The sequence below is a fragment of the Suncus etruscus genome, chromosome 7, assembly GCF_024139225.1.
Source record: "Suncus etruscus isolate mSunEtr1 chromosome 7, mSunEtr1.pri.cur, whole genome shotgun sequence".
Classification (NCBI taxonomy): Eukaryota; Metazoa; Chordata; class Mammalia; order Eulipotyphla; family Soricidae; genus Suncus; species Suncus etruscus.
The window spans coordinates 14,796,651-14,820,720 of NC_064854.1; the positions used below are offsets into that span (position 1 = coordinate 14,796,651).

Here is a 24,070-nt window from a genome sequence, read left to right on the forward strand (position 1 = left end):
CACAGCGGTGTTTGCCTTGCAAGCAGCCGATCGATCCAGGACTAAAGGTGGTTGGCTCGAATTCCGGTGTCCCATATGGCCCCCTGTGCCTGCCAGGAGCTATTTCTTTTTTTTTTTTTTTTTTTTTTTTTGGTTTTTGGGCCACACCCTGTGACGCTCAGGGGTTACTCCTGGCTATGTGCTCAGAAGTTGCTCCTGGCTTCTTGGGGGACCATATGGGACGCCGGGGGATCGAACCGCGGTCCGTCCTAGGTTAGCGCAGGCAAGGCAGGAACCTTACCTCCAGCGCCACCGCCCGGCCCCCCAGGAGCTATTTCTGAGCAGACAGCCAGGAGTAACCCCTGAGCACCGCCGGGTGTGGCCCAAAAACAAAAAACAAACAAACAAAAAAAAGTTGGTTTGCTACTACTGTGAAAGATATGTAAGCCAATATGGTTTAAATAAAAATTATATGTAAAAAAATAGTTGGTTTGTGGTCAGAGAGATAGCGCAGCGGTAGGGAGTTTGCCTTGCAAGCAGCCTACCTAGGACCAACGGTGGTTTGAATCCTGGCATCCCAAATGATCCCTCGTGCCTGCCAGGGGTGACTTCTGAGCAGAGAGCCAGGAGTAACCTCTGAGCGCTGCCGGGTGTGGCCCAAAAACAAAACAAAACAAAAACAAAAAACAAAGTTGTTTTGTTTATTTGGTTTGTTTTGGGCCATACCAGGCGAAGTTCAGGGGTTACTCCTGGCTATGTGCTCAGAAATTGCTCCTGGCTGGGGGATTGAACTGCGGTCCGCCCTAGGTTAGCATGTGCATGGCAAACACCCTACCACTTGTGCCACAGCTCTGGCCCCTTAAAACAAAGTTTTGACGGGACTGGAGTGATAAGACAGCAGCCAATGCGGCCAACCAGGGACGGGCCCAGGTTTGATTCCTGGTATCCCATATAGTCACTCAAGCCTGCCAGGAGCGATTTCTGAGCAAGGAGCCAGGAGTAACCTCTGAGTGCTGCCGGGTGTGGCCCAAAAACCAAAACCAAAACCAAAGCCCAAAAGACAAAAAAGTTTTGAAAAGCTTTGCATCCTTGCTCTCATGAGGGTTGAACCCCTGCTGAAACACCCTGGCTTGAGGAATAAGAGATGATTCAATCCCTGTGGCTCCATTCTCCATTCAGGGCACTGGGCAGCCCTGTGAGACCAGGGTGTGAGTGTGGTGGCAAGGGCAGAGAACACACCTGGGTGTGGGGTGTGCGTGGGAAATACCTCAAGGTGCGGGGGTGGGGGGGATGAAGGAGAACCCATGACAGGGCAAGGCACACACCAAGGAGGAAAGGAGCTCAGGAGACTGGTTCCAGGGCTATTCGGGCTGCAGTCGGGTGCATTAGGGTCCTTGTCCTGAGAAGGCAGAGCAAGACGTTCAATTCTTCTGGTTTCTGTCCTGCATCACAGGTGGGGCGGCAGAAGCTAAGGCTCACAGTCAGCTCACCAGTGACCCGAACATAAGCAGGATTGAAGGCAGTGGAAATAGGGAGGAAGCCAAGGTCGCCGTGGGGACAAGTGGTGACGTGCATCCTGGGGCCCAGGACAGCAGACTGAGCACCTTGCAGGAGAAGGAACCGGCTGCCCTACCGTGGCCAAAGACTAATCCCCTCACAAAGGCCCCTTTTAGGGAGACTAAGTCACACGTCCCTGGCACAGGCTCTGCCACACAATGTACTTTTGATTGATCGGAATTAAAGTCACACACACACACACACACACACACACACACACACACAAACAAAGTGGAGGAGACAGAGTTCCTGAGTCTGAAAAACCGGCTTTCAGCAGCCTGGTGCCAAGGTGCTCCGCCCGGGTCCTACCTCCACCCTCCTGCTGGGCGTAGGCTCACTCCCTTGGCTGTCGAGGCCCCAGTTGTGGAGTCTGGTGGAGCAGCCGGACGTGGTGCAGGGGGCCTGGTGGGCCTTTCACACTGGACACAAAGCGACTGCCCAGCCTAGCCCAGGACAGTGGGGCAGTGCCCGGCCAGCCCTTTGCTGGGCAGGCAGCAGGGGCCTGTGTTTCTGGGAGCACCTGAGGCTGAGGACCCCAAACCCGGTGAACATGCACAGACCCCCACAATCCCAAGGGATTGTGTACAGAGACCCCGACTTCTCCAGCCTCCTCTCCCCAACACCAGCAAGTCACCCCTGACCCTCCAGCAGGGCGCCCCAAGAAAATCACGCCTATGGCCTGGTTGCAAAAATCAAGCCTATGAACTGGTTGCACTGTCAGACCCAGTCTTGGTCTACTGGGTGGCCACGGGTAAGGTGGCAGGGAGGACGCTGAAGGCAGACAGGGGCGTCTGAGACTGCAAGAGGGCAAGAACCAGAAACAGGGGCGGCCAGGGCTGGAACTTGGGGGCCCTTAGGAACCACAGCTGGAAAGGGACTGCGCGACTCCGCCCCGCCGCAACCTTCCAGGGCCTAGAGCGCGGAGACCTCCAGGCCGCGCGGGGGCGCTGCAGAAGCGCAAAACGTGCAGGGGAGGAAAAAGGGTTGTAAATACCGGAAGTGACGACAGACAGCGGAAGTTCCGCTCACCAAGGAGAATTCGCCGGCGGAAGTCCCGCCCATCAAGGAAGGGCTCGAGGGCGGAAGTCCCGCCCACGGCCCTCGTGTCCGACTTCAACATGGCGCACTACAACTTCAAGAAGATCACGGTGGTGCCGTCCGCCAAGGTGAGCGCCGCCGCCGCTGGGAGTCGCGACCCTGAGCGGTTTCGGGTGTGGCGCCGGGGCCCTCCGGCTTCTCTTGGGGCCGGCCCGGCCTTGGGCGGAGTTCTCTCGGGTTCTGGCTTCTTACCACTTGCCCGAGCCTGGGCTCAGGATCACGCGTGGGGCTTGGACCTAGGAGTCAGGGACTAGGGCTCTGCTGAGCCTCCCCCGCAGCCCCACATCGGCGGTGCTGGGGGGTATTTGCAGGTGGCAACAGGCAGGAATAGGGCGTCAGGATTGTTTCCTTAAGTTGGGGCCGGAGAGGGAGCACGGAGGCTGGGCGTTTGCCGCGCATGCGGAAGGACGGGGGTTCGAATCCCGGCATCCCATATGGTCCCCCAAGCCTGCCAAGAGCGATTTCTGAGCGTAGAGCCAGGAGGAACCCTGGGCGCCACCGGATGTGACCCCAAAACCAAATGTATATAATTTTGATGCCCTATTTCATATACATACATACACACATATACATATACACACATATATACATATATGTATGTATGCATGTGAAATATGTATGCATGTGAAATATGTATGCATGTGAAATAGGATATCAAAGTTATTTCCTTAAGTTACTGCTCGTGAAGGCTTTTCATGAAAGGCCAGGAACTGTAAAGAGGAATGGGTTGTGTTTGAAGATGGAAGGTTGAGGTAGGAAGTGGGGTTTAAAAAGCTTTAGACATGGGGCCGGAGAGATAGCATGAAGGTAAGGCGTTTGCCTTTCATGCAGGAGGTCATGGTCCCCCGAGCCTGCCAGGAGCAATTTCTGAGCCTGGAGCCAGGAATAACCCCTGAGTGCTGCCGGGTGTGACCCAAAAACCACAGAAAAAAAAGCTTTAGACACACACAGAAAAACAAAAAACAAAAAAAAGCTTGAGACGGGGTGGGGGGGTGTCCAGAGAGATAGTATGGAGGCAGGGAGTTTGCCTTGCATGCAGAAGGATGATGGTTCGAATCCCGGCATCCCATATGGTCCCCTGAGCCTGCCAGGAGCGATTTCTGAGTGTAGAGCCAGGAGGAAACCCTGGGTGCTGTCGCTGTGACCCAAAACCCCCAAAAAAAGCTTTAGATAGGTGTGGAGTGATAGTATAGCAAGGAGGGTTGCTTGCTTTGCCACCTGTTTGTTGCCTGGGTTCAATCCCTGGCCATCCCATATGGTCCCCAGAACAGTTCCAGGACTAGTTTCTTTTTTTTTTTTTCTTTTTTTTAAATTAACATCTTTATTTAAACACCTTGATTACAAATATGATTGTAATTGGGTTTCAGTCTTGTGAAGAACACCCCCCTTCACCAGTACAACATTTCCATCACCAATGCCCCCTATCTCCCTCCTCCCTATCCCACCCCCGCCTGTACTCCAGACAGGCTTTCTACTTCCCTCATTCATTCACATTGTTTTTGTTTTTTTTATTTTTCAGGCCACACCCATTTGATGCTCAGGGGTTACTCCTGGCTAAGTGCTCAGAAATTGCCCCTGGCTTGGGGGGGACCATATGGGACACCGGGGGATCAAACCGCGGTCGCGAGCGCTTGCAAGGCAGACTCCTTACCTCTAGCGCCACCTCGCCGGCTCCATTCATTCACATTGTTATGAGAGTTCTCAATGTAGTTATATCTCTACCTGCACTCATCACTCTTTGTGGTGAGCTTCATGTTGTGAGCTGTACCTTCCAGCTCTCCTCTCTTTTAGGGCTGATTTCTTTTTTTGGTTTTGGGTCACACCCGGCAGCACTCAGGGGTTACTCCTGGCTATGTGCTCAGAAATCGCTCCTGGCAGGCTCGGGAGACCATATGGGATGCTGGGATTCAAACCACCGACCTTCTGCATGCATGGCAAATGCCTTACCTCCATGCTATCTCTCAGGCCCTAGGACTAATTTCTTGATGCAGAGCCAGAGGAACCCCTGATGATCCCATATGTGATCCACAAGTGAACAAGAAAGACCCCACCCACTCTCTTCCCCAATTCAGCCAGGGCAGGGAGGGAGGTTTTTGATATCACTGAACTCATCTCTTCCTATCACAGGACTTCATTGACCTGACGCTGTCCAAGACTCAACGCAAGACTCCGACTGTGATTCATAAGCATTACCAGATTCACCGCATTCGGCATTTCTACATGAGAAAAGTCAAGTTCACTCAGCAGAACTACCATGACAGACTCACCCAGATCCTCACGGATTTCCCTAAGTTGGACGTAAGTGTCTGATCTGTGTTCTGTGGGTGGGATCCTTCAGGGAATCAGGTTCAGGTCTTTGAGCCACTGGCTCTTTAGACAAGAAGTGAAAAAATGGAGTGACTGGTCTGTAACTGTTGACCTAGCTTCGATTACTTTTCCCCATTTCTCTTCCTCTCGTTCCCCAGCTACAGACCCTAGAGAGACATTCCTGGAATTCTACCTCTCGGTAACTGGGGCTCGTTGGGCACCAGGACCCCTTTCTGGCTTCAGGTCTCTCACCTGCTTCATGAGCTTTTGGTGGTCACATCCTCAGTGGCCAGTTCAGACTCCGGAATAGATAGATGGTGGGGGAGAGGAGTCTGCATCGAGCAAGAGAAAAAAATGGTCTTCCCAGCTTTTGAGATTGTGTGCACGTTGCTCCAGCAGGCATTCAGGGGACTCATCCTATTCCCCAGCAGAGTTCTCTGAGGGACACGTATTCCTGATTTTGAGGAGTGGTCACTTTGAGCCAGTGGTCACACTGGCTCTAGTGTCTGGCAGAGCTCCTTAAGATACAAACCCATTCCCTGATGCATGCTTAGGAGAAGGAACTGTGAGAGAGCTGGTCAGCCATGAGTGCTTGATAAGGATTAGTGTGGATTACTGTATGGTGTTGCATGGTGGAAGCTGTTTCACCTTTGGGTCTTGGAGGTGTGTGTTTTGGCCTTACCCAGCTGTACTCAGGGATCACTCCTGGCAGGCTTGGGATCTTTCGGATGCCAAAGGATTGATCCCGGGTTGGCTGTGAGGAAGGCAAGCACCCTACCTACTCTTACTATTTCTCTGGCTGCTCATTTTGTTCTTTCTTTCTTTTTAAATCAGGGGCTCAGGGGCCAGAGAGATAGCATGGAGGTAGAGTGTTTGCCTTGCATGCAGAAGGATAGTGGTTTGAATCCTGGCTTCCCATATACCAGGAGCGATTTCTGAGCTTAGAGCCAGGAGTAACCTTGAGCGCTGCTGGGTGTGGGCCCCCCCCCCAAAAAAAAAATAGGGGCCCAGGAGCTGGAGTGGTGGCACAGGGCGTAAGGTGCATAAGGTGTGTGCTAACTAGGATGGACCAAAGTTTGTTACCCTGGCATCCCATATGGTTCCCCAAGCCAGGAGTGATTCATAGCCAGGAGTAACCCCTGAGCATCACCGGGTGTGGCCCCTCCCAAAAAAAAAATCAGGGGCCCAAGTTTGTGAGTGTTGTTTTTCTTTATTTTATTTCTTTGTTATGGGCCTCATCTGGTCTCAGAGGCCATACCTGTGCCCTGCTGGACCTGGGGCTCCTACTTACAGTGTATGTGTTCCTGTCCTTTGAGCATTTCCTTTGCCTGTACTATTGCTTTTTTTTTTTTCAGTTCTATTCTGTTCTATTTATTTGTTTTGGTTTCTGGGCCATACCCAGTGGTTATCAGGGGTTACTACTGCCTCTGGCAAGCTTGGGGGACCCTTTGGGATGCTGGTGATCAAACCCAGGTCAGCCATGTGCAAGGCAAATACCCTACTTGCTGTGCTATCTATCACTCCAGCCCCTACTGCTTGCTTTTTTAATGGAACCTTCTAAAAACAAGTGAGTGGAAGTCAGCGTGAGCCTGGATTCCCCAGTTTAGGACAGACCCCAGGATGTGCCTGGGCTAGTGGGGAGTGTGGCGTCCTTGGGAGAGGCCCTACTCTCCTGTTTGTATGAGCAGGGTCATGGGGCAGCTCCGTGCGGAGATTGTCTAGGGACATCCAGGGATTTGAGCCTAGTCAGCTGTAAGGATGACTGCTGGGTACCCTGGCCTATGGGATCACGTAACCTGGGCAGTCTGAGCAATCTTGTGTGTGTGTGTGTGTGTGTGTGTGTGTGTGTGTTTGGATCACACTCGGCAGCACTCTGGTTACTCTTGGCTCTGTCTCAGAAATCGTTCCTGGCAGGCTTGGGGGACCATATGGGATGCCGGGATTCATACCACTGTCCTTCTGATTGCAAGGCACACGCCTTACCTCCGTGCTATCTCTCCGACCCCAGTCTGAGCAATCTGAGGCACAACCAGGCCCCTGGGATGGGGATTCACTGGAGTACTTCTCTCGGGGATGCAGGGAGTTGAGAAGGTTGAGGCCATGGGTTTACTTCTAATGTATGGGTGCCTGGGGTGAAGATGAACCTGGGACTGGGTCTGTAGGGTCTGATGCTGGGATTCCTGGGGTACAGGAATTCAGGATGGCTGCTGCTTCCTGTAGTGAATCCTGAGAATCACTTCTGGAACAGTGAGGTCCCAGGTAACAACTGACAGCCCTTTTCTCTGTCGTTCTAGGACATCCATCCCTTCTATGCTGATCTGATGAATATTCTCTATGACAAGGACCATTACAAGTTGGCTCTGGGACAAATAAATATTGCCAAAAACTTAGTGGACAAGTAAGACGACTTTTTTTTTTTTTTTTTTTTTTTTGGTTTTTGGGCCACACCCGGCAGTGCTCAGGGGTTACTCCTGGCTGTCTGCTCAGAAATAGCTCCTGGCAGGCACAGGGGACCATATGGGACACCGGGATTCGAACCAACCACCTTTGGTCCTGGATCGGCTGCTTGCAAGGCAAATGCCGCTGTGCTATCTCTCTGGGCCCAAGACGACTTTTTTAAAATGCGTTTTGGTTTCTGTGGAAAGATGTGTGTGGCCTACACATGTGGTGCTTAGGGTTACTCCTGGCTCTATGCTCAAGTGTCCTTCCTGGGGTCCAGAGTAATAGCACAGTGGGTAGGGCATTTGCCTTGCATGCATCAACCCAGGTTCAATCCCCAACATCCTGTATGGTCCCCTGAGCCTGCCAGGAGTGATTTCTGAGTCCAGAGCCAGGAGGAACCCCTGAGTGCTGCCAAGTGTGGCCCCAAAACCAAACTGAAGCAAAAGTATAACTTCTGGTGGGGTTTTGGGGGACAAATAGGGTGCTGGGAAATCAAACTTGGATTGGCCATGTATATACCAAGTGCTGTGCCCGCTGTGCTATCTGTTTCTTCCTAATTGATTTTTGAGAGATTCTGAAGAGCATGGTCTCACACTTGTCTCTTTTTAGTGTTGCCAAGGACTACGTGCGGCTCCTAAAGTACGGGGACTCTCTATACCGCTGCAAGCAGCTCAAACGCGCTGCCCTCGGCCGTATGTGCACTATCGTCCGGCGGCAGAAGCAGAGTCTGGAGTATTTGGAACAAGGTGCTGCAGGCCGGAGCCTGGTCCCTGCATGTTCTCCTTAAGATGTTGGGTGCATAGAGTTTTGAAGTTGTAGTTGTGCTTTATTTTAGAGGTGACATGACCAGTTATCTTTCCTTACCTGGCCATTAGAGTTCTTTTGGGTGGTTTTTGACAAAGCAGCTTATAACTTCAGTTTTGCGTGTCAGTTCTTAAATTTATTTATTATTTATTATGGCACTGGTGGCCCTCTTCTAGATTTATCGTGGGTGTATGAGGTGCTAGGAATTAAATCTAGCCCCTTAAACCATTTCCTAGCTCAAATTCTCAATGCTCTTAGGAAAAAAAGGAAAAAAGTTGGGGCCGGTGAGGTGGCGCTAGAGGTAAAGTGTCTGCCTTGCAAGTGCTAGCCAAGGAAGGACCACGGTTTGATCCCCTGGCGTCCCATATGGTCCCTCCAAGCCAGGGGCAATTTCTGAGCCCTTAGCCAGGAGTAACCCCTGAGCATCAAACGGGTGTGGCCTGAAAAACAAAAACAAAAAAAAAAACAAAAGGAAAAAAGTTCTTTTTATTTTTTTAATTTATTTTTCTTTAAGCATTATGATTACATACATGCTTGTAGTTGGGTTTCAGTCATAAAAAGAACACCCCCTTCACCAGTGCAACCTTCCTACCACCAGCGTCCCCATCTCCCTCCTTCCCCACACCCCTCCATGCCTGTATTCGAGACAGGCTTTCTAATTCTCTCCCTCAGGGGTCTCAAACTCAATTTACCTGGGGGCCACAGGAGGCAAAGTCAGGGTGATCCTTGAGTGCAAAGTCAGTAGTAAGCCTTGAACATTGGGGGGTGTGACCCAAACAACTAAAACAAAACAAAACAAAAAAAGATTCCTCTAGGGCAGGGCCACAAAATGTTGTACGGAGGGTCGTTTGCGGCCCGAGAGTTTGAGACCCCTGCTCTAACTAGAGTATTTTGGTATTTTGGGCCATATTCAGTGATGTTCAGGGATTACTTCTGATTCTGCTCAGGGGTCAGTTTTGGTGGGACTCAGGAACCAAGTGGATTATTGAGGATCAAACCCCTGTCAGACATGTGCAAGGCTCTAACCAACCGCTGTGCTGTCACTCCAGCTTCATTAACTCTGTTTTCTCACAGTGAGGCAGCATCTGTCCCGTCTGCCAACCATTGACCCCAACACTCGGACCCTGCTCCTGTGTGGCTACCCTAATGTTGGCAAGTCCAGCTTCATCAATAAGGTTGGTCTCAGGTCGGGATATAGTCAACTGGTCGGAGTGCGCAAGGCCCCAAGTTTGAGTCCCAGTACCTTTGTCACCTTTACAATTCTGGATATTACCTGAGGATCGGGCTGTCCCCCCCCCCCCCCCCATGCTGAGGTCAGACTGGCTCCTCCCAAGTACTGAATTTGCTGCAGAAACCATGATGTTTCCTCTGATATATGTCTACCCACACTCGGGACTTCAGTATACTGATAAGTTCTGGGTTTCAGGGAAGTTGGGCTGAGCTCATAGCAGCAGTGAGACTTGGGTTTGCCTGTGCTTTCAGTGGGTTAGAGGTGGTTTTTTGTTTTGTTTTGGGTCACACCCCCGATGGCGCTCAGGGGTTACTCCTGGCTCTGTGCTCAGAAATCGATTCTGGCAAGCACGGCGGACCATACGGGATGCTGGGATTTGAACCACTGCCTGTCCTGGGTTGGCTGTGTGCAAGGCAAATGCCCTACTGCTGTGCTATCTCTCTGGCCTGGGTTAGAGATTTTTGTTTTGTTTTGTTTTTGGGCCACATCCAGAGATGCTCAGGGTTTACTCCTGATTATGCACTCAGAAGTCGCTCCTGGGCTGGGGGAACATATGGAATGCCAGGGGATTGAACCTCAGTCCTTCCTAGATCAGCCAGTGTAAGGCAAACACCCTACTGCTGCACCACCACTCCGGCCCCAGGGTTAGAGGTTTTTGTTTCTTGTATCTGTCATGAGAATGACCAGTAGTGTCTTTTGGCTTTTTGTTTTTGTTTTTTGGGCCACACCCGTTGATGCTCAGGGGTTACTCCTGGCTATGCACTCAGAAATTGCTCCTGGCTTGGGGGAACATATAGGATGCTGGGGGAGCAAACCACAGTCTATCCTAGGCTAGCGCTTGCAAGGCAGATGCCTTACCTCTAGCGCCACTGCTCTGGCTCCCTGTAGTGTCTTTTGGAACATGAGGTTTGGCTCTTCTGTTGCACAGTCACTTTCGGAGTTCTTGGACCTTGCCTTTCCTGAGGGCCCAGAGACAGTGCTGGGCAAAGGGGCTTTTCTGCCTTGCGCACCCGTCATCCATCCAGCTCCGGAGATGGTGCTGCTGTTCCTAGCACTCCTCATTTGTGGTCTCTCAGAGCCAGGGAAGAGTCTGATGGTGGCGCTGGTGTCTTGCAGGTGACGAGAGCAGATGTGGACGTGCAGCCATATGCATTCACTACCAAATCTCTGTTCGTGGGCCACATGGACTACAAGTATCTACGTTGGCAGGTGAGGCTGTGGGTCCAGTGACCTGTCATACCAGGCCTATAGATCACAAGGTGTGTCAGGTCCAGCCCTCTTAGGTGGGGCTTGCTTCAGGGATCCCTGGGGAACAGAAGTTGCTGTTTGGTCAGTGCTGGAGCCTCGAGAAGCAGGGAGCAATATGCGCTAACAACCAATTCTCAGTCCTGTCTGCATGGTCAGTTTCACTTCCAGCTGACAGGGCCCCTAACTTTTTAGATGCTCCCCAGTTTTCTTGTTGAGTGCTATCATAGATGAGAGACTGGTAGCCCATTTCTTGCTAACTGAAGGCTTCTCATGTGGGAGTTGGACACTCCACATTGGGCCCCCCCACGCCCTTGTTTGTAGATCACAGGTGGTAGCTGTGCTCAGCTCTGCCAGGAATGGAGATGGGGTCTCTGCATGCCAAGGTGCACTAGGCTCTGGGCTGGCTCTAGTGGTGATGAGCTTTGCTGCTGCTCTTTGGTGATGTGAGTGCTCCCTACCCCCAGGTGGTGGATACGCCTGGGATCCTTGACCACCCCCTGGAGGACCGGAACACCATTGAGATGCAGGCCATCACAGCTCTGGCCCATCTGCGCGCTGCTGTGCTCTATGTGATGGATCTATCGGAGCAGTGTGGCCATGGGTTAAGGGAGCAGCTGGCGCTCTTCCAGAACATCCGGCCCCTGTTTGTCAACAAGCCTCTGCTGGTCGTTGCCAACAAATGTGATGTGAGGAGGATCGCTGAGCTGGCTGAGGATGACCAGGTACAGCTCCCTACATGCCCTTCGGTGGAAAGGCATCTTAGTCTTCGCAGGACAGCCCCACTCTGAAATTCTGTCTGTTTGGCATAGACAGCCTGGCTGTTTGTCACTGGTTGATACAGGAGCAAGGGTCACCAGGGGTCCGTGAAGCAGCACTTCTGGGTCCTCAGAGGGAGTAGGTGCTGTGGTGAGGTTGTCTACCTGGTGTTGGGGCCTGTAGGACTATGGCATCTGTCTCCACCCTACCCGAGTCATCTCTGAGAGGTAGTTCTCAGGCTGCTCACCCACTCACATTTCCCTTTTTGGATTTGGGGCCACACCTGATTAGTGTTTGGGGGACCAGAATGCCAGAGATTGACCAGGTGCCTCTAGCACGTGAAGCTGTGCCCCACCATGAGCTACAGGAGTGGGGGGAAAGTCACCTGTGTCATGTTAGAGGGTTCTGGGTGGCAGCTGTCATGCAGGCCTGAGTTGGGAGACTGCAGGGGGTGAGGTGGGGTCATTCATCTTAAGCCCTTTATTTCCAGAAAATCTTCGCAGAGCTGCAGGCACAGGGGTTTGCCGTGGTGGAGACCAGCACCCTGACTGAGGAAGGTGTGATGAAGGTGAAGACAGAGGTGAATATCTCCTGCCAGCAGGCCTCAGAGCTCTGCCTTCTCCCCCTGCCAAGGATGGGAGGTGGACGTTGGCTTCCCAGTGCTTCGGGGGACCAGACCCTCCAGCACAGTGGGGAGCCTCACCCTGGCTCTGGCCCCTGACTGTGGCAGAGCAGGGCGGCTCTCCTACTTCGTTCATTCTGTGTTGGTCCCCTTTGAACCTCCTGTCCCTTCACCAGTATTCATGGCTGGCACTGCACTCAGGCCCCTGGCCTGGCCACCATGCTGGCCTCGGTGCAGTCTGAGATGGATTCTCAGCATGGAAGGGGAGGGCAGACCCAGTGCTGTTGGGCCCCTTTGACTTCATTTTTCTTCACTTAAGGCTTGTGACCGGCTTTTGGCTCACCGAGTTGAAGCCAAAATGAAAGGGAACAAGGTGAATGATGTGTTGAACCGATTGCATCTTGCTGTGCCCAACAAGCGTGATGACAAGGTGGGCCCCGCATGCTTCTGGAGGGCTAGAGGGAGATTTTGCCTTTGTGGGTGGGGTGTTCTCCAGCCTCCTCAGAGCAGAGGGTTGAATGTGAAGCACTCAGGGGGCATTGGAAGACCCAGTACTAGGGCTACCTCAGCCCCAGGAAGAAGCCTTCTCTGTCTGCCTTCCCTTGGGGGGTCACCCTGCGATGTGAAACTGCATGGACAGTGGCTTGATGCTAGTAGGTCCGCATGTATGCAAGGCAATCCTCCCTTTTATTCTAGCCACATGTGGCAGTGCTCAGGGCTTATTCCTGACTCTGGGATTTGGGGACCATATGGTATATTGAGGATCAAACCTGGGTTGGCTTTGCACAAGGCATGCACCTCTTTATTGTGCTGTTGTTCCAGCCTAGGATTTTTTTTTTTTTTTTTTTTTTTTTGGTTTTTGGGCCACATCCGGCGGTACTCAGGGGTTACTCCTGGCTATCTGCTCAGAAATAGCTCCTGGCAGGCACGGGGGACCATATGGGACACCGGGACTCGAACCAACCACCTTTGGTCCTGGATCGGCTGCTTGCAAGGCAAACACCGCTGTACTATCTCTCTGGGCCCCAGCTTAGGATTTTATTATTCAAAGAAAATCTTTCTTGTGGGCCGGAGTGATAGCACAGCAGATAGGGCATTTGCTTTGCATGTGGCTTACCAGGTTAAATCCCCAGTATTCCATATGGCTTCCTGTGCCTGCCATGAGTGATTCCCTAGAGCAGAGCCAGGAATAACACCTGACCATTGCCTTGTGTGACTTGAAAACAAAACAAAACAAAAAAAGAAAACCCTTCCTGGTTTTAGTTTTAGTTAAACTAATGTTCTTCTCTGAAGGCATTCAGAGGTACATTGTTGAGATTCACTGCCTGGCTAGGATGGAAGAATTCTCCCCCCCGCACCCCCTGTGATTGTACTTCCCTGTGGACTATCCTCTCTTTTCTTGTGAACTATCCCTTTGTCTCCTGCCTTCGCCCTAGGAAGAATGGAGGGTGGTCCCAGCTCTGTTTTCTGCTTGTCTTAGAACAGTTGCAGGTGGCTCCATCCTGCATCTGGGGTCCCTTTCCTCATCACTCTGCATTTTCTCATCTGCTCTCTTCCTTGATGGTTTTGTTGCTGTTTTGAGTTTCTTTTTGGCTAACCTGGCCCCAAATAGGTGGAGTTCAAGGGTTACTCCTGGTTCTGTGCTCAGGAATCACTCCTGGTGGGCTCAGGGGATGTTGGGGATTCAACTCAGGTCAGCTGTGTGCAAGGCAAGCGCTCTACCTGCCATGCTATCTCTTTTCCTTGCCACATTTTTTGTTTTTGTTTTTTTGGGCCACACCTAGCGGTGCTCAGGGGTTAGTCATGGCTCTGTGTTCAGAAATTGCTCCTGGCAGGCTCTGGGGACAATATGGGCTACTGGAAATCTGCTGTCGTGGGTCAGCTGCATGCAAGGCAAACACCACCGCTTGCGCCACTTCTCCAGCTTCCTACTACTTTTTCTGTCTGTTTGTTCAATAGACATTTATTCCTTTAGTTGAAATCACAGAAACTTGGGATTTTTAGATGAAAAGTAATATAGGCCTCAAAGTTTTGAGTTTACATGTTTCTGGAGCTGTGCTATTCAAGACACCTAAACAAAAAAAACTGGTTCGGGGCCGGAGAGATAGCATGGAGGTAAGGCGTTTGCCTTTCATGCAGAAGGTCATCGGTTCGAATCCTGGCGTCCCATATGGTCCCCCGTGCCTGCCAGGAGCAATTTCTTAGCATGGAGCCAGGAGTAACCCCTGAGCACTGCCGGGTGTGACCCAAAAACCACAAAAAAAAAAAAAACAAAAAACAAAAAAAACTGGTTCATGGATGGCAAAAAATTTCAAAGCAATAGTGTGGTGTAACTTGTGACCCTTTCCAAGACTACCGCTCTTGCAGCCTGCAGATATCAGCCCTCACATCTCCCTGTGCTTGTGGTCTGGTTTTGTGATCCACTGAGTATTAGGATTTCTTCTGATAGCTTTATGGAATGGATCAAAGAGGATAACCTCAAAGAATTTGTGTGTGGAATCTTCATCACCCAATGAGAATTCAGGACTCTCAGAGCACACAGTAGGTCCAGTTCGTTCCTCGGCCACAGACCTGAAGTCTTCTAGCAAACTTGAGCTGGTTAACATCAGGCATAGGTTGCTCTCTTAGGGACTGGACGTTTGCAGCCACCACGGCGCACCCAGTACGGTAGATAACATAACCTTGCTTGGCCTTGTATCCTAGTATGCGTGCTTTATCCAGCCAGGTGGGCCACGGAGCCCATTGCAAAGCTGAGAGCTGGCATTTCTGCCAGCAGCGCATTCATAAGAGAAATTACATCATATCAGACTGCTTCTTCCTCCAGAGCTCCTGAATGTACTTGAAAGTGCCCATCTTGGCTTACTGATGGCTGCCACTGCCTTCCTCACTACTTGTAATGTTCACTTAGGTCTTGTGTGTGAGATCTTCCTAGCTTCTTACTCCCTCCGTGCTCGGGTCTTGAGGGGTTGGGATGGTCCAGCTGTGATCTGGACAGGAGAAAAGTTGTCCGTTGAACAGGCATTTCTCACCTGTCCTCCACCTTCCTTTCAGGAGAGGCCCCCCTTCATCCCAGAAGGGGTGGTGGCACGCAGGAGGAAAATGGATACTGGAGAGCCCAAGAAGAAAAGGGTAGGTTGTCCTGACAGAGCACTGGGTGGGAATGGCACTGCTGCAGATGCTGTCCATGGAGGGTGTCTGGTGTGTTTGGGCCATTGGCCACAGTCTATCTATCTCTGCAGGAACGTGATCTGGAAGTGGAGATGGGAGATGATTACATTCTGGATCTCCAGAGTAAGTGTTGGAGGAGTGGGGCATGGTGGGGCCACCAAGCCAGGCCAGCTACAGGCTTGCTGCTCCTGAGGCAGGTCTCTGCCACTCTCGAGCTGGTTTGTGCATGGGGCTTTAATGAGTGCTCTCGCCCTCTGGAGACACATGATCCAAGTGCGTTGGTTGAACCCTGTTGAGTGGCACATGAGCTTTGTTGAGTGAGGGACCTAGCACTGACAGTGCTGTATCTTCCCCCTGCAGAGTACTGGGACCTCATGAATTCCTCCGAGAAGCATGACAAGATTCCTGAGGTCTGGCAAGGGCACAATGTGGCCGACTACATCGACCCAGACATCATGCAGGTGAGAGCTTCTGAGTCCTGTTGGGCTAACCTTCATGAAGAGGGTTTCCTGGGGTAGGCACCAGGTGCTGGCACAGCCCTTGACGTATGAGCGTTACCCCAGATCTCCTGCCAGTGTCGGGTCTTGTCCTTGAGGGCCCATCTCTCCTGTGCCTATGCTCCTTCATTGGGTTTAATCTGTCTGGGCACCCTCCCCCTTTATGGGGTCTATCTCTCTAGGCATCTTTTGCCTTGCTTCTTTTTTGGGAGGGGGCACACCCTGTGGCACTTGGGTTACCTTCTGGCTCTGCACTGAGAAATCACTCCTGGCAGGATCGGGAATGATGGGATCGAACCAGGTTTTGCCCTGCAGCAGCCATGTGCAAGGCAAATGCCCTATTGCTGTGCTATCACTCCGGCCCAGGCCTTGCTTATTTTATGGTGTCTGTCTCTCTGGGTGACTTCCACTTTGGTTCCTTTAGGGTTCCTTTAGGTGTCTAGGCACCTTCTGCCTTGTTATTGCTTCTCCCGCTCCTCCAACTCCCACTGTCCCTCATTGTCTGACCCTGTTGGGCTCCTTGTGTTGGATGTGCTGCTCATCTGCAGTTAGTTCTCAGGAGCCTTGGTCTGTGTTACCTGCTGGGCACAAGTGAGCTTGCCATGGTGGCTCCTCCATGCTTGTCCTCTCAGACCATGTTCAGGAGTGAGCACTGACAGGGAGCCCACCCCACACCACATCCAGCCAGGCTGCAGGGAGCTCCAGTCCCTCAAGAGCTTGGCTTGACCTGTTTCCATTGTGACTTAAAGAAATTGGAAGAGCTGGAGAAGGAAGAGGAGCTCAGAGTGGCTGCTGGGGAGTACGACAGCGAGTCTGAGAGTGACGACGAGGAGATGGCGGAGATCCGGCAGCTGGCCAAGCAGATCCGAGAGAAGAGGAAGCTGAAGATCCTGGAGTCGAAGGAGAAGAACACACAAGGGCCGAGGATGCCGCGAACGGCCAAGAAGGTAGGTGGGGCTCCTGCTGGTCAGCTGGACTCTTTCTGTATTTAGTTTTGAGACATAACTGGCAGTACTTGGCACTTAATCCTGACTCTGCACTCAGGAGCTAATTCCTTTTTGGGAGCCCCCCAATACCCAGCAATGTTCAGGAATCACTCCTCCTGTCAGTGCTAGGGGACTGTAGAGGTTACTGGTACTCAAACCTGGGTTGGCCATTCACAAGGCAGGTGCCCTTCCCGCAGCAGTGTCATGCTGACCTCTTGTGGCTTCTGTGTCTCCTTGACACTGCTGGGTCCTGCAAGGCTGCATGTTCCAACTGGTATGTAAAGTTAGTGGATGTGGAACATCGAGATGTGATCAGGGCTGAATCCAACCCCTGCAATGGTGGATCTTCAGCCATCAGCTTGAGCTCTAGCGGCTTCTCTCATCAGCTGCTTTATTTGGTATTGGGGCTCATTTCTGGTGGTGGTGGCGGCATACATGGTGCCAGGATTGGCTCTGCACACAGAAAGTATCTTCCCCATTGGTCTGACTCCCTGGATTCTTGTCTGTCCTGACTCCCTGAATTCTGTCTGTCCTCGGCCACACTCTCACTCTCACAGGGCAGTCCTGTGGTCACCACCAGGTAATGGGTAGGGCAGCTGTGATAGCAACAGAGGAGCAGGAGGCCCTGCAGATTTGTCAAAGCTGTGTCCCAGGGTCCTGGCCTGTCGAACCCTTCCTGTCCACACTGTCCACTGCACCCAGAAGCTCCCTAGGGGCTGAGAAGTCTCTTCAATGAGTTGGTAGCCATGCAGGAAGCATGTATCCTTGGGATCAAGTGAGCTGTGTAGACCTGTGAGCACATGACCAGGTGAATGTCAGTGCCGGTTTGGGTCATGGTAGAGCTGTTTGCCCACGACTGACTCATGTCTTGCAAGATTCACTTGCTCACAGCAGATTCTCTTGCCCCTTCCAGGTCCAGCGAAACGTCATGGAGAGTGAGATGCGTCTCCTTGGCGTTGACATGGACAACAAGGACAATGTGAGTGGTCAGGGATGTTGGTCCAGACCCAGTGGGCTGCAGATCTGGGGTCTCCAAAACCAGGCTGAAACCTGCTGCAAGTGGCAGCAGCACCTTTGAGAGTTGGTCCTCAGGATTTGAGAGCTCTTGGGACCACTGGCTGTGAGCTGCACTCTGTGTCCTGTGACTCTTTGGGTCTGTCAAGGTTCCCTGTGTGTTTTGTCTGTTTGCTTATTGCATATTATGAAGGAACGTCTATTTTCAGGTGAAGAAGTTTGGGAAATACCAAAGACTAGAGAGAAAAGAGAAAGTTGTGTTTTTAGTATAAAGGCCACAGTGTAGGAGCCTTCATATACCTCTGAGTACTTTGATCTTCCTTTGTTGTTTTAGAGTCAACCAGTGGGACTCAGAACTAATATTGAATCTATGCTCAGGGAGTTCAAACTGTATCATAACAAGGCAGCTGGCTTATAGCCTGTCTTATCTCTCCAGCCCTTTTTGGGGCTATGCTCAGGGGTTATTCCTGTCTTTGAGCTCAGAAATCACTCCTGGTAGGTTTGGGGGACCATACGGGATGCCAGGAATCAAACGTGGGTCTATTGGCCCCGTGCAAAGCAAATGCCCTAGCACTGTGCTATGACTCTGGCCCCAGCTCTTCTTTTTCTTTTGTTTTCGACCACACCTGGCAAAGCTCAAGGCTTACTCCTGACTGTACTGAGGTGGGCTCAGGGATCTAAGGGTACTGGAGTTCAAACTTGGGTGAGCTGTGTGCAAGATCAGCTCCCTTCTACTGTGCTCTCTCAGCCCTCGACTGTACTTCCTATTAGAGTTTCAGTTATCTTTTCTGGCACTGTTTCTCGCCAGATGTAGAAGGCCTCTTATTGTGCTTGTCCTTCAGTCTGTGTCTGAGCCTCGAGATTGAATTTATAGTGGTTGTCAGTGTGTTTAGATTCTGAGTTGCTGCTGGGGGAGAGGCATCAAAGTACAGTTAGAGTCTCATGGTCAGGGAAGGAAGGCTGCTGCAGTACATAGTGGGAGGACTGACACCCTACTGGGGACTTGACTGACTGGGCTGCTGCTGTGTTCCCAGGCCTATTATGCGGTCCAGGCCAGGAGGTCTCGCAGCACCACCAGGAAGAGGAAGCGAGAAGAATCTGTCCCACCCTCTTCCGTGGCCCGCAGCCGCAGTTGCTCTCGAACTCCACGGGATGTGTCAGGTCTTCGAGACGTCAAGGTGAGCTGTTATGTGGTCAGCGAGTGTTCTCCTGTTTTGGCTTCTGCCCATTATTTGGATGGACACACTCCCTGCTGAAACTTAGTTTATAAAGACCTTGTGAAAAGGGAAGTCTGCGAGAGCTTGACAGTATGTTCCTCTAAGGCAGGGGTCCTTAAACTTTTTAAACGGGGCCAGTTCACTGTTCCTCAGACCATTGGAGGGTCTGACTATAGTAAAAACAAAATTTATGAATGAATTCTTATGCACACTGCATATATCTTATTTTGCAATGAAGAAACAAAACAGATACAAATACAGTATGTGGCCCACGGGCCATAGTTTGAGGACCACGTCTCTAAGGGGAGCCACCCCTGGTCATTGCTCATCTGAGAGCAGAGGAAAGGGATGGGGAGAAACTCGAAAATGATGTTGGTAGAGAGGTATGTCTGGCAGATTCTCCAGGCTGACACCGTGCCCTCTGTGGTCTCCGCATAGGCTCTGCCTGTTGGGGAGCCCAGGTAGGGACTAGAATCCCAGTGTGAGGAAGGGATGGGCAGAGGCGCAGAACAACCTTGCTTCTGCTCTCACTGGTATAGGAGCTCTGTTGCCTGTGGAGTTCCTGGGGGCACTGGAGATCTGGGACGCTTGTCATAGCAGTAGACTTAGCAGAGATCCTGTTTGACCCACTTTTTTGTAGATGGTGAAGAAGGCCAAGACAATGATGAAGAAAGCTCAGAAGAAGATGAACCGTTTGGGGAAGAAGGGGGAGGCTGACAGGCACGTGTTTGACATGAAGCCCAAACACCTACTGTCAGGGAAGAGGAAAGCGGGGAAGAAGGACCGCAGATAGGGCCGGCATGCCACAGTGGCTTGGCCAGCTGCAGGAAGAGCTACAGCAGCCAGAACCCATCACAAGCTGGTGCTGGGCCCTCAGCGAACTAGAACAGCCACTTTGAACCCGTGCTGTTATCTGTATCTAATAGTTTTAATCGGGTTTATAAAACCGGAAAGATTTGATGATACAGTTGTTTTTAATGGGAAAATTAAAAACAACACATTGACCACACAAGATCAGACCTTTTGAAAGCAACAACCTGAGACCAGAGAGATTGTATGAGGACGTAGTACTTGCCTTGCTTGCAACAGACAGTGGTTCTATCCCTGCCACCCTGTATGGACCCTGAGCACTGAGCCAAGTGTGGCCTCAAAAATCTTCTCTATAGGCTGGAGCAATAGAACAAAGGCTTTTGCCTTGCATGTGGCTGACCTGGGACGGACTCGGGTTCCATCCCCAGCAAACCCGTATTGTTCCCTGTATTGCCAGTATCACCGTATTGCCAGGTGATTTTTGAGCTCAGAGCCAGGAGTAACCCCTGAGCATTGGTGGATGTGGCCCCCCAAAAAGACATTCCTCCAAACTCAAAAAAAGTGGGCTACAGCGTGTGGATAATATTTTTTTTATTTTTAGGGCAAGTTTTTTAAAATCTTTAGCATATAGCTGGAAGGTATGAGGATGATGCAAAACAGATCAGGCAGCCATCAGAGTGGTCTATAAAATTTTCCTCCGGGGGGCCGGGTAGGTGGCGCTGGAGGTAAGGTGTCTGCCTTGCAAGCGCTAGCCAAGGAAGGACCGAGGTTCGATCCCCCGGCGTCCCATATGGTCCCCCCAAGCCAGGGGCGATTTCTGAGCACATAGCCAGGAGTAACCCCTGAGCGTCAAACGGGTGTGGCCCAAAAACCAAAAAAAAAAAAAAAAAAAAAAATTTTCCTCCGGATAATACTCTTCACTGCTAGTTCCTGTCAGTGTCAAACTGCTCATGGTCCCCTCACTTCCCTGATTCCTATCAGGTGTGGCCAAAAATAAGAGTAAAAACATCTAGGAGGCAGCTTGGCAGTAGACCCCAGACTTCACAACTTACCTGGCATAAGAATAAATGTACTCTGGATAGAGCTTATTTAGCATGCAGCTGACCTGGGTTTGATCCCCAGCACCACGTGTGGTCTCCCCCAAGCCTACCAGGAGTGATTCCTGAGTACAGAGTACAGAGCCAGGAGCTTTGCCAGAGGTTCTGAAGGTACAGAGGATCCTGAGCACCACTCGCTGTGATTCAAAACCAAACACATCTTTAAAAATTGGCTCCAAAAATAAAAGTAAAAGGTTGGGGCTGGAGCAGTAGCACAGCAGGTCTTGCACACGGTCAACCAGTCTGATTCCCGAGTCCCATATGGTCCCCTAGTTTGCCAAGTGCTGCCAGGTGTGACCCCCCCAGAATAAGCAATAGAAAAGCAAGGTTTATGTACTTGAGTGGATGCGGAGGTGCTTTCAGCTGTAGACACAAGTCCCTGAGCCTTTACTAGTGGATCTGCCCTGGGCTGCTTTAGACGGAAGAGAAGTCTAGAAGAGGGTCATTAATTCTTTTCTTTTCTTTTTTTTTTTTTTTTTTTGGGCCACACCCGGCAGAGCTCAGGGGTTACTCCTGGCTGTCTGCTCAGAAATAGCTCCTGGCAGGCACGGGGGACCATATGGGACACCGGGATTCGAACCAACCACCTTTGGTCCTGGATTGACTGCTTGCAAGGCAAACACTGCTGTGCTATCTCTCCAGGCCCCATTAATTCTTTTCATTTTCTTTCTCTTATGTTATAAATTGTGGTCAGCTTGGGTATTTGGGAGAAAAATGCTATTTTGTTGTTTTTAAATTAAAGCATAAAATAAAATGTCTCCAACATTCAAGATGTCATTTATTTTTAATTTTTATTGTGACCAAAGTGCATTACATCATTTATGGTACTTAGTGACAATGAATGAGGGACATTCCCACCACCAGTGCTGTCCTCCTTCAGCCCCTGTTCTCAGTATGCATCCCATATCTCCCTCCTTTACCCCTCCCCTCCAGAATGCTAGTGCAACTGGTCTCCACTTTACAGCTTGTTGTAGATTGAGCATCCATTCCACTGTCAATGGAGATAAAAAGGATAAGAAAAAAGGGAGAAAAAAAATTTGGTGACAAATACCAAAAAAAAGAAAGGAGAGAGAAAAAAAAAAAGAAAAATGGAAGAAAAAAATGGACCCGGCAAATAAAAATAAATCTCTAAATAATAACCACAAGAGTGAAAAAGAAAGAGAAATGTGGGAAAAAAAAGGAGAAGGAAAACAAAGTAAAAAACTAACAAAACAAAACAAGAAAAAATATGGGTGCCGGAGTGGCAGGGTTTGGCATTCCCCCCACTTTTTTTTTCTTTTGCATAGGCACAGTAAGCATTGGGGAAGAAAGGGAATTCCCGTGGCCTAAGACATGTTCATTCTTGTCCTTAATTTTGCAGGTGTTTTGCTCATACCCTGGACCTATTCTTCCTGTGCCTGGAAGTAACTGTGGCCTTGGGTATCAGAGCTTTGGGACACTTAAGGGCAGAAACCACTATAGCCTTCACTGGTCTGCATCTGCCCTGCTGCTGTCAGACTGGCCTGGGTGCCTCCAGGGGTTCTCCACGAATAGGCTCATGTTGAGAAGTCAGAGTGACATTCTCTGGTGCTCAGTGGTAGCTGCACCAGAAACCGTGTCTGCACTTGTTGGCCAAGGACTGCCTCTAGGGGGTGCTGCTCCTCCTTTCAAGCAGGGCTAGCTGCTTGAAACAAAACTCAGCTGGCACTGCTGCACCAGGCTTTGGGTGTCCCATCTTGAGTCCCATGGTCTCTGAGGACACAGGCTAGTCCTGCTCCTGTTGCCCTCCTGCCCAGTTTCCATCGGCCTCCACAGCCTGCAGAGAACTGTCTCATGGTATCTACAATGGAATCGGTCTCCATTCTGAGCTGGGACGACATTTCACCTTTGGCACAGGCTCAGTCAGAAGGTAGTTGCTGATCTGTCACAGAGATGCCTTGCCTTACATCAAGACAGCTGTGCTTTTTCACCTCTGACATGTCCCTGTGGTCCCCCAGCTCCACCGGAGTGATCGCCAAGTTCATAAAGGAAAGGGCCTTAATGAACAATACAGTGGTTTCTATGGCAGCTTTTTGAAGGTTGGAGGAACCTCTCCACGAACCTACATGGCCTTTTCTGTTATTGGTACCTGAAGCAAGATCTTCTCATGTTATAGCTCTACCTTGGCTTGATTTTCGGGTCAAACCAGAGGTGTTCAGGGATCATTCCTGTTGGGCTGAGGGTATCATATGTGGTGCCAGGGTTTGAACCTGGGTTGGACATATGCAAGGCAAATTCCCTACTCACAGCCCTATTATTCAGTTCAAAAAAATTTGAAGGGTATGGTGGGATTATTGAGGCTGAATTGGATCTCATCCTGGTAATAAATAAATGTTATTAGTATTCCTCAGAAAACACTTTTTCTCACAGCCAGCAAAAACATCTCCATCCTACTCTTTAGCATGGAAGTTGGTATTAAGACTCAAGTTTGGGGTCAGTAGAAATGACCTCGTGCTGGCCATCTCCCTGCCTGCCATCTCCCTGTCGGGAACCCAAAGAACAGCTGAGCCTGGAGTGTTTGATTGGTTTTTATTTTCAAGTAAGCAATTTCATACATTATAGGTGATAGAAAATTGCGACAAGCATAGAAGCAAAAGATTTTCACCCTAGAGTTACTCAGCATGTTTATGAATTAAAATAGTGATTTTTCATTTTCTGGTTAATTGATGTTTGAATCTGAACACAGTTTTAATAATAATCGAGTGTAGATCTTTTAATCATTTTGGTTTTTGGACCATGCCAGCTGGTGCTTGGGTTGCCCTTGGCTCTGTGTTCAGGGATCTATCTTGGGCAACTCGGGACCATATGGGATACTGGGGTTCACATCGTGTTTGGCCGCATGCGAGGCAGCTCCCTCCCCACTATTTGATGAGCCTCTATTTGATGAGACCAGGTAGTTATATCTAAGTGCTGGCATGGGGTTATAAGCTGTTTTCTGGCTAAGCTGCCATCTGCCACCGTCTCCTCACAGCCTTCAAGGGCTCTGTCCCTCAAAGCAGAGCTACCTAGTGCAGGCAGCAGAAGTGGGGGCTGGGAGTCAATGCACCTGACAGTATGGTATCCCAGGAGAGATCAGGGGACCGGGTTACCCCTGTCTAGGCTGGACCCCACAACAGCACAGTGAGGAGGTACCAGGGCTGAGCTGTAAGGGCAGGAGCATGGAGCTGTCAGCGGAGAGACCCCCACCTAGTGCAGAAAAGGCTATTTTGAAGCTGGCGG

General features: G+C 50.7%; 1 protein-coding gene across 1 annotated transcript; it reads left to right on the top strand.

Moving 5' to 3' along the window:
- The first annotated feature begins 2,623 nt into the window (after positions 1–2,623).
- GTPBP4 (GTP binding protein 4) lies at positions 2,624–20,273 on the top strand. The gene is made up of 16 exons (XM_049776233.1): positions 2,624–2,702; positions 4,762–4,932; positions 7,236–7,339; positions 7,993–8,129; positions 9,262–9,362; positions 10,535–10,627; positions 11,131–11,388; positions 11,913–12,002; positions 12,364–12,474; positions 15,096–15,173; positions 15,284–15,335; positions 15,573–15,673; positions 16,459–16,656; positions 17,609–17,674; positions 18,744–18,887; positions 19,567–20,273. The coding sequence occupies exons 1-16, from the start codon at positions 2,655–2,657 to the stop codon at positions 19,717–19,719; spliced, it is 1,905 nt and encodes a 634-aa protein (XP_049632190.1). The 5' UTR covers positions 2,624–2,654; the 3' UTR covers positions 19,720–20,273.
- Positions 20,274–24,070: the final 3,797 nt, after the last annotated feature.

Bases quoted from the DNA above. Each gene is read 5' to 3' on its own strand.
- GTPBP4 (XM_049776233.1), top strand. From the start codon at position 2,655: ATGGCGCACTACAACTTCAAGAAGATCACGGTGGTGCCGTCCGCCAAG. The intron at 8,130-9,261 runs GTGCTGCAGGCC...GTTTTCTCACAG, and splicing joins TCTGGAGTATTTGGAACAAG to TGAGGCAGCATCTGTCCCGT. The intron at 9,363-10,534 runs GTTGGTCTCAGG...GGTGTCTTGCAG, and splicing joins AGTCCAGCTTCATCAATAAG to GTGACGAGAGCAGATGTGGA.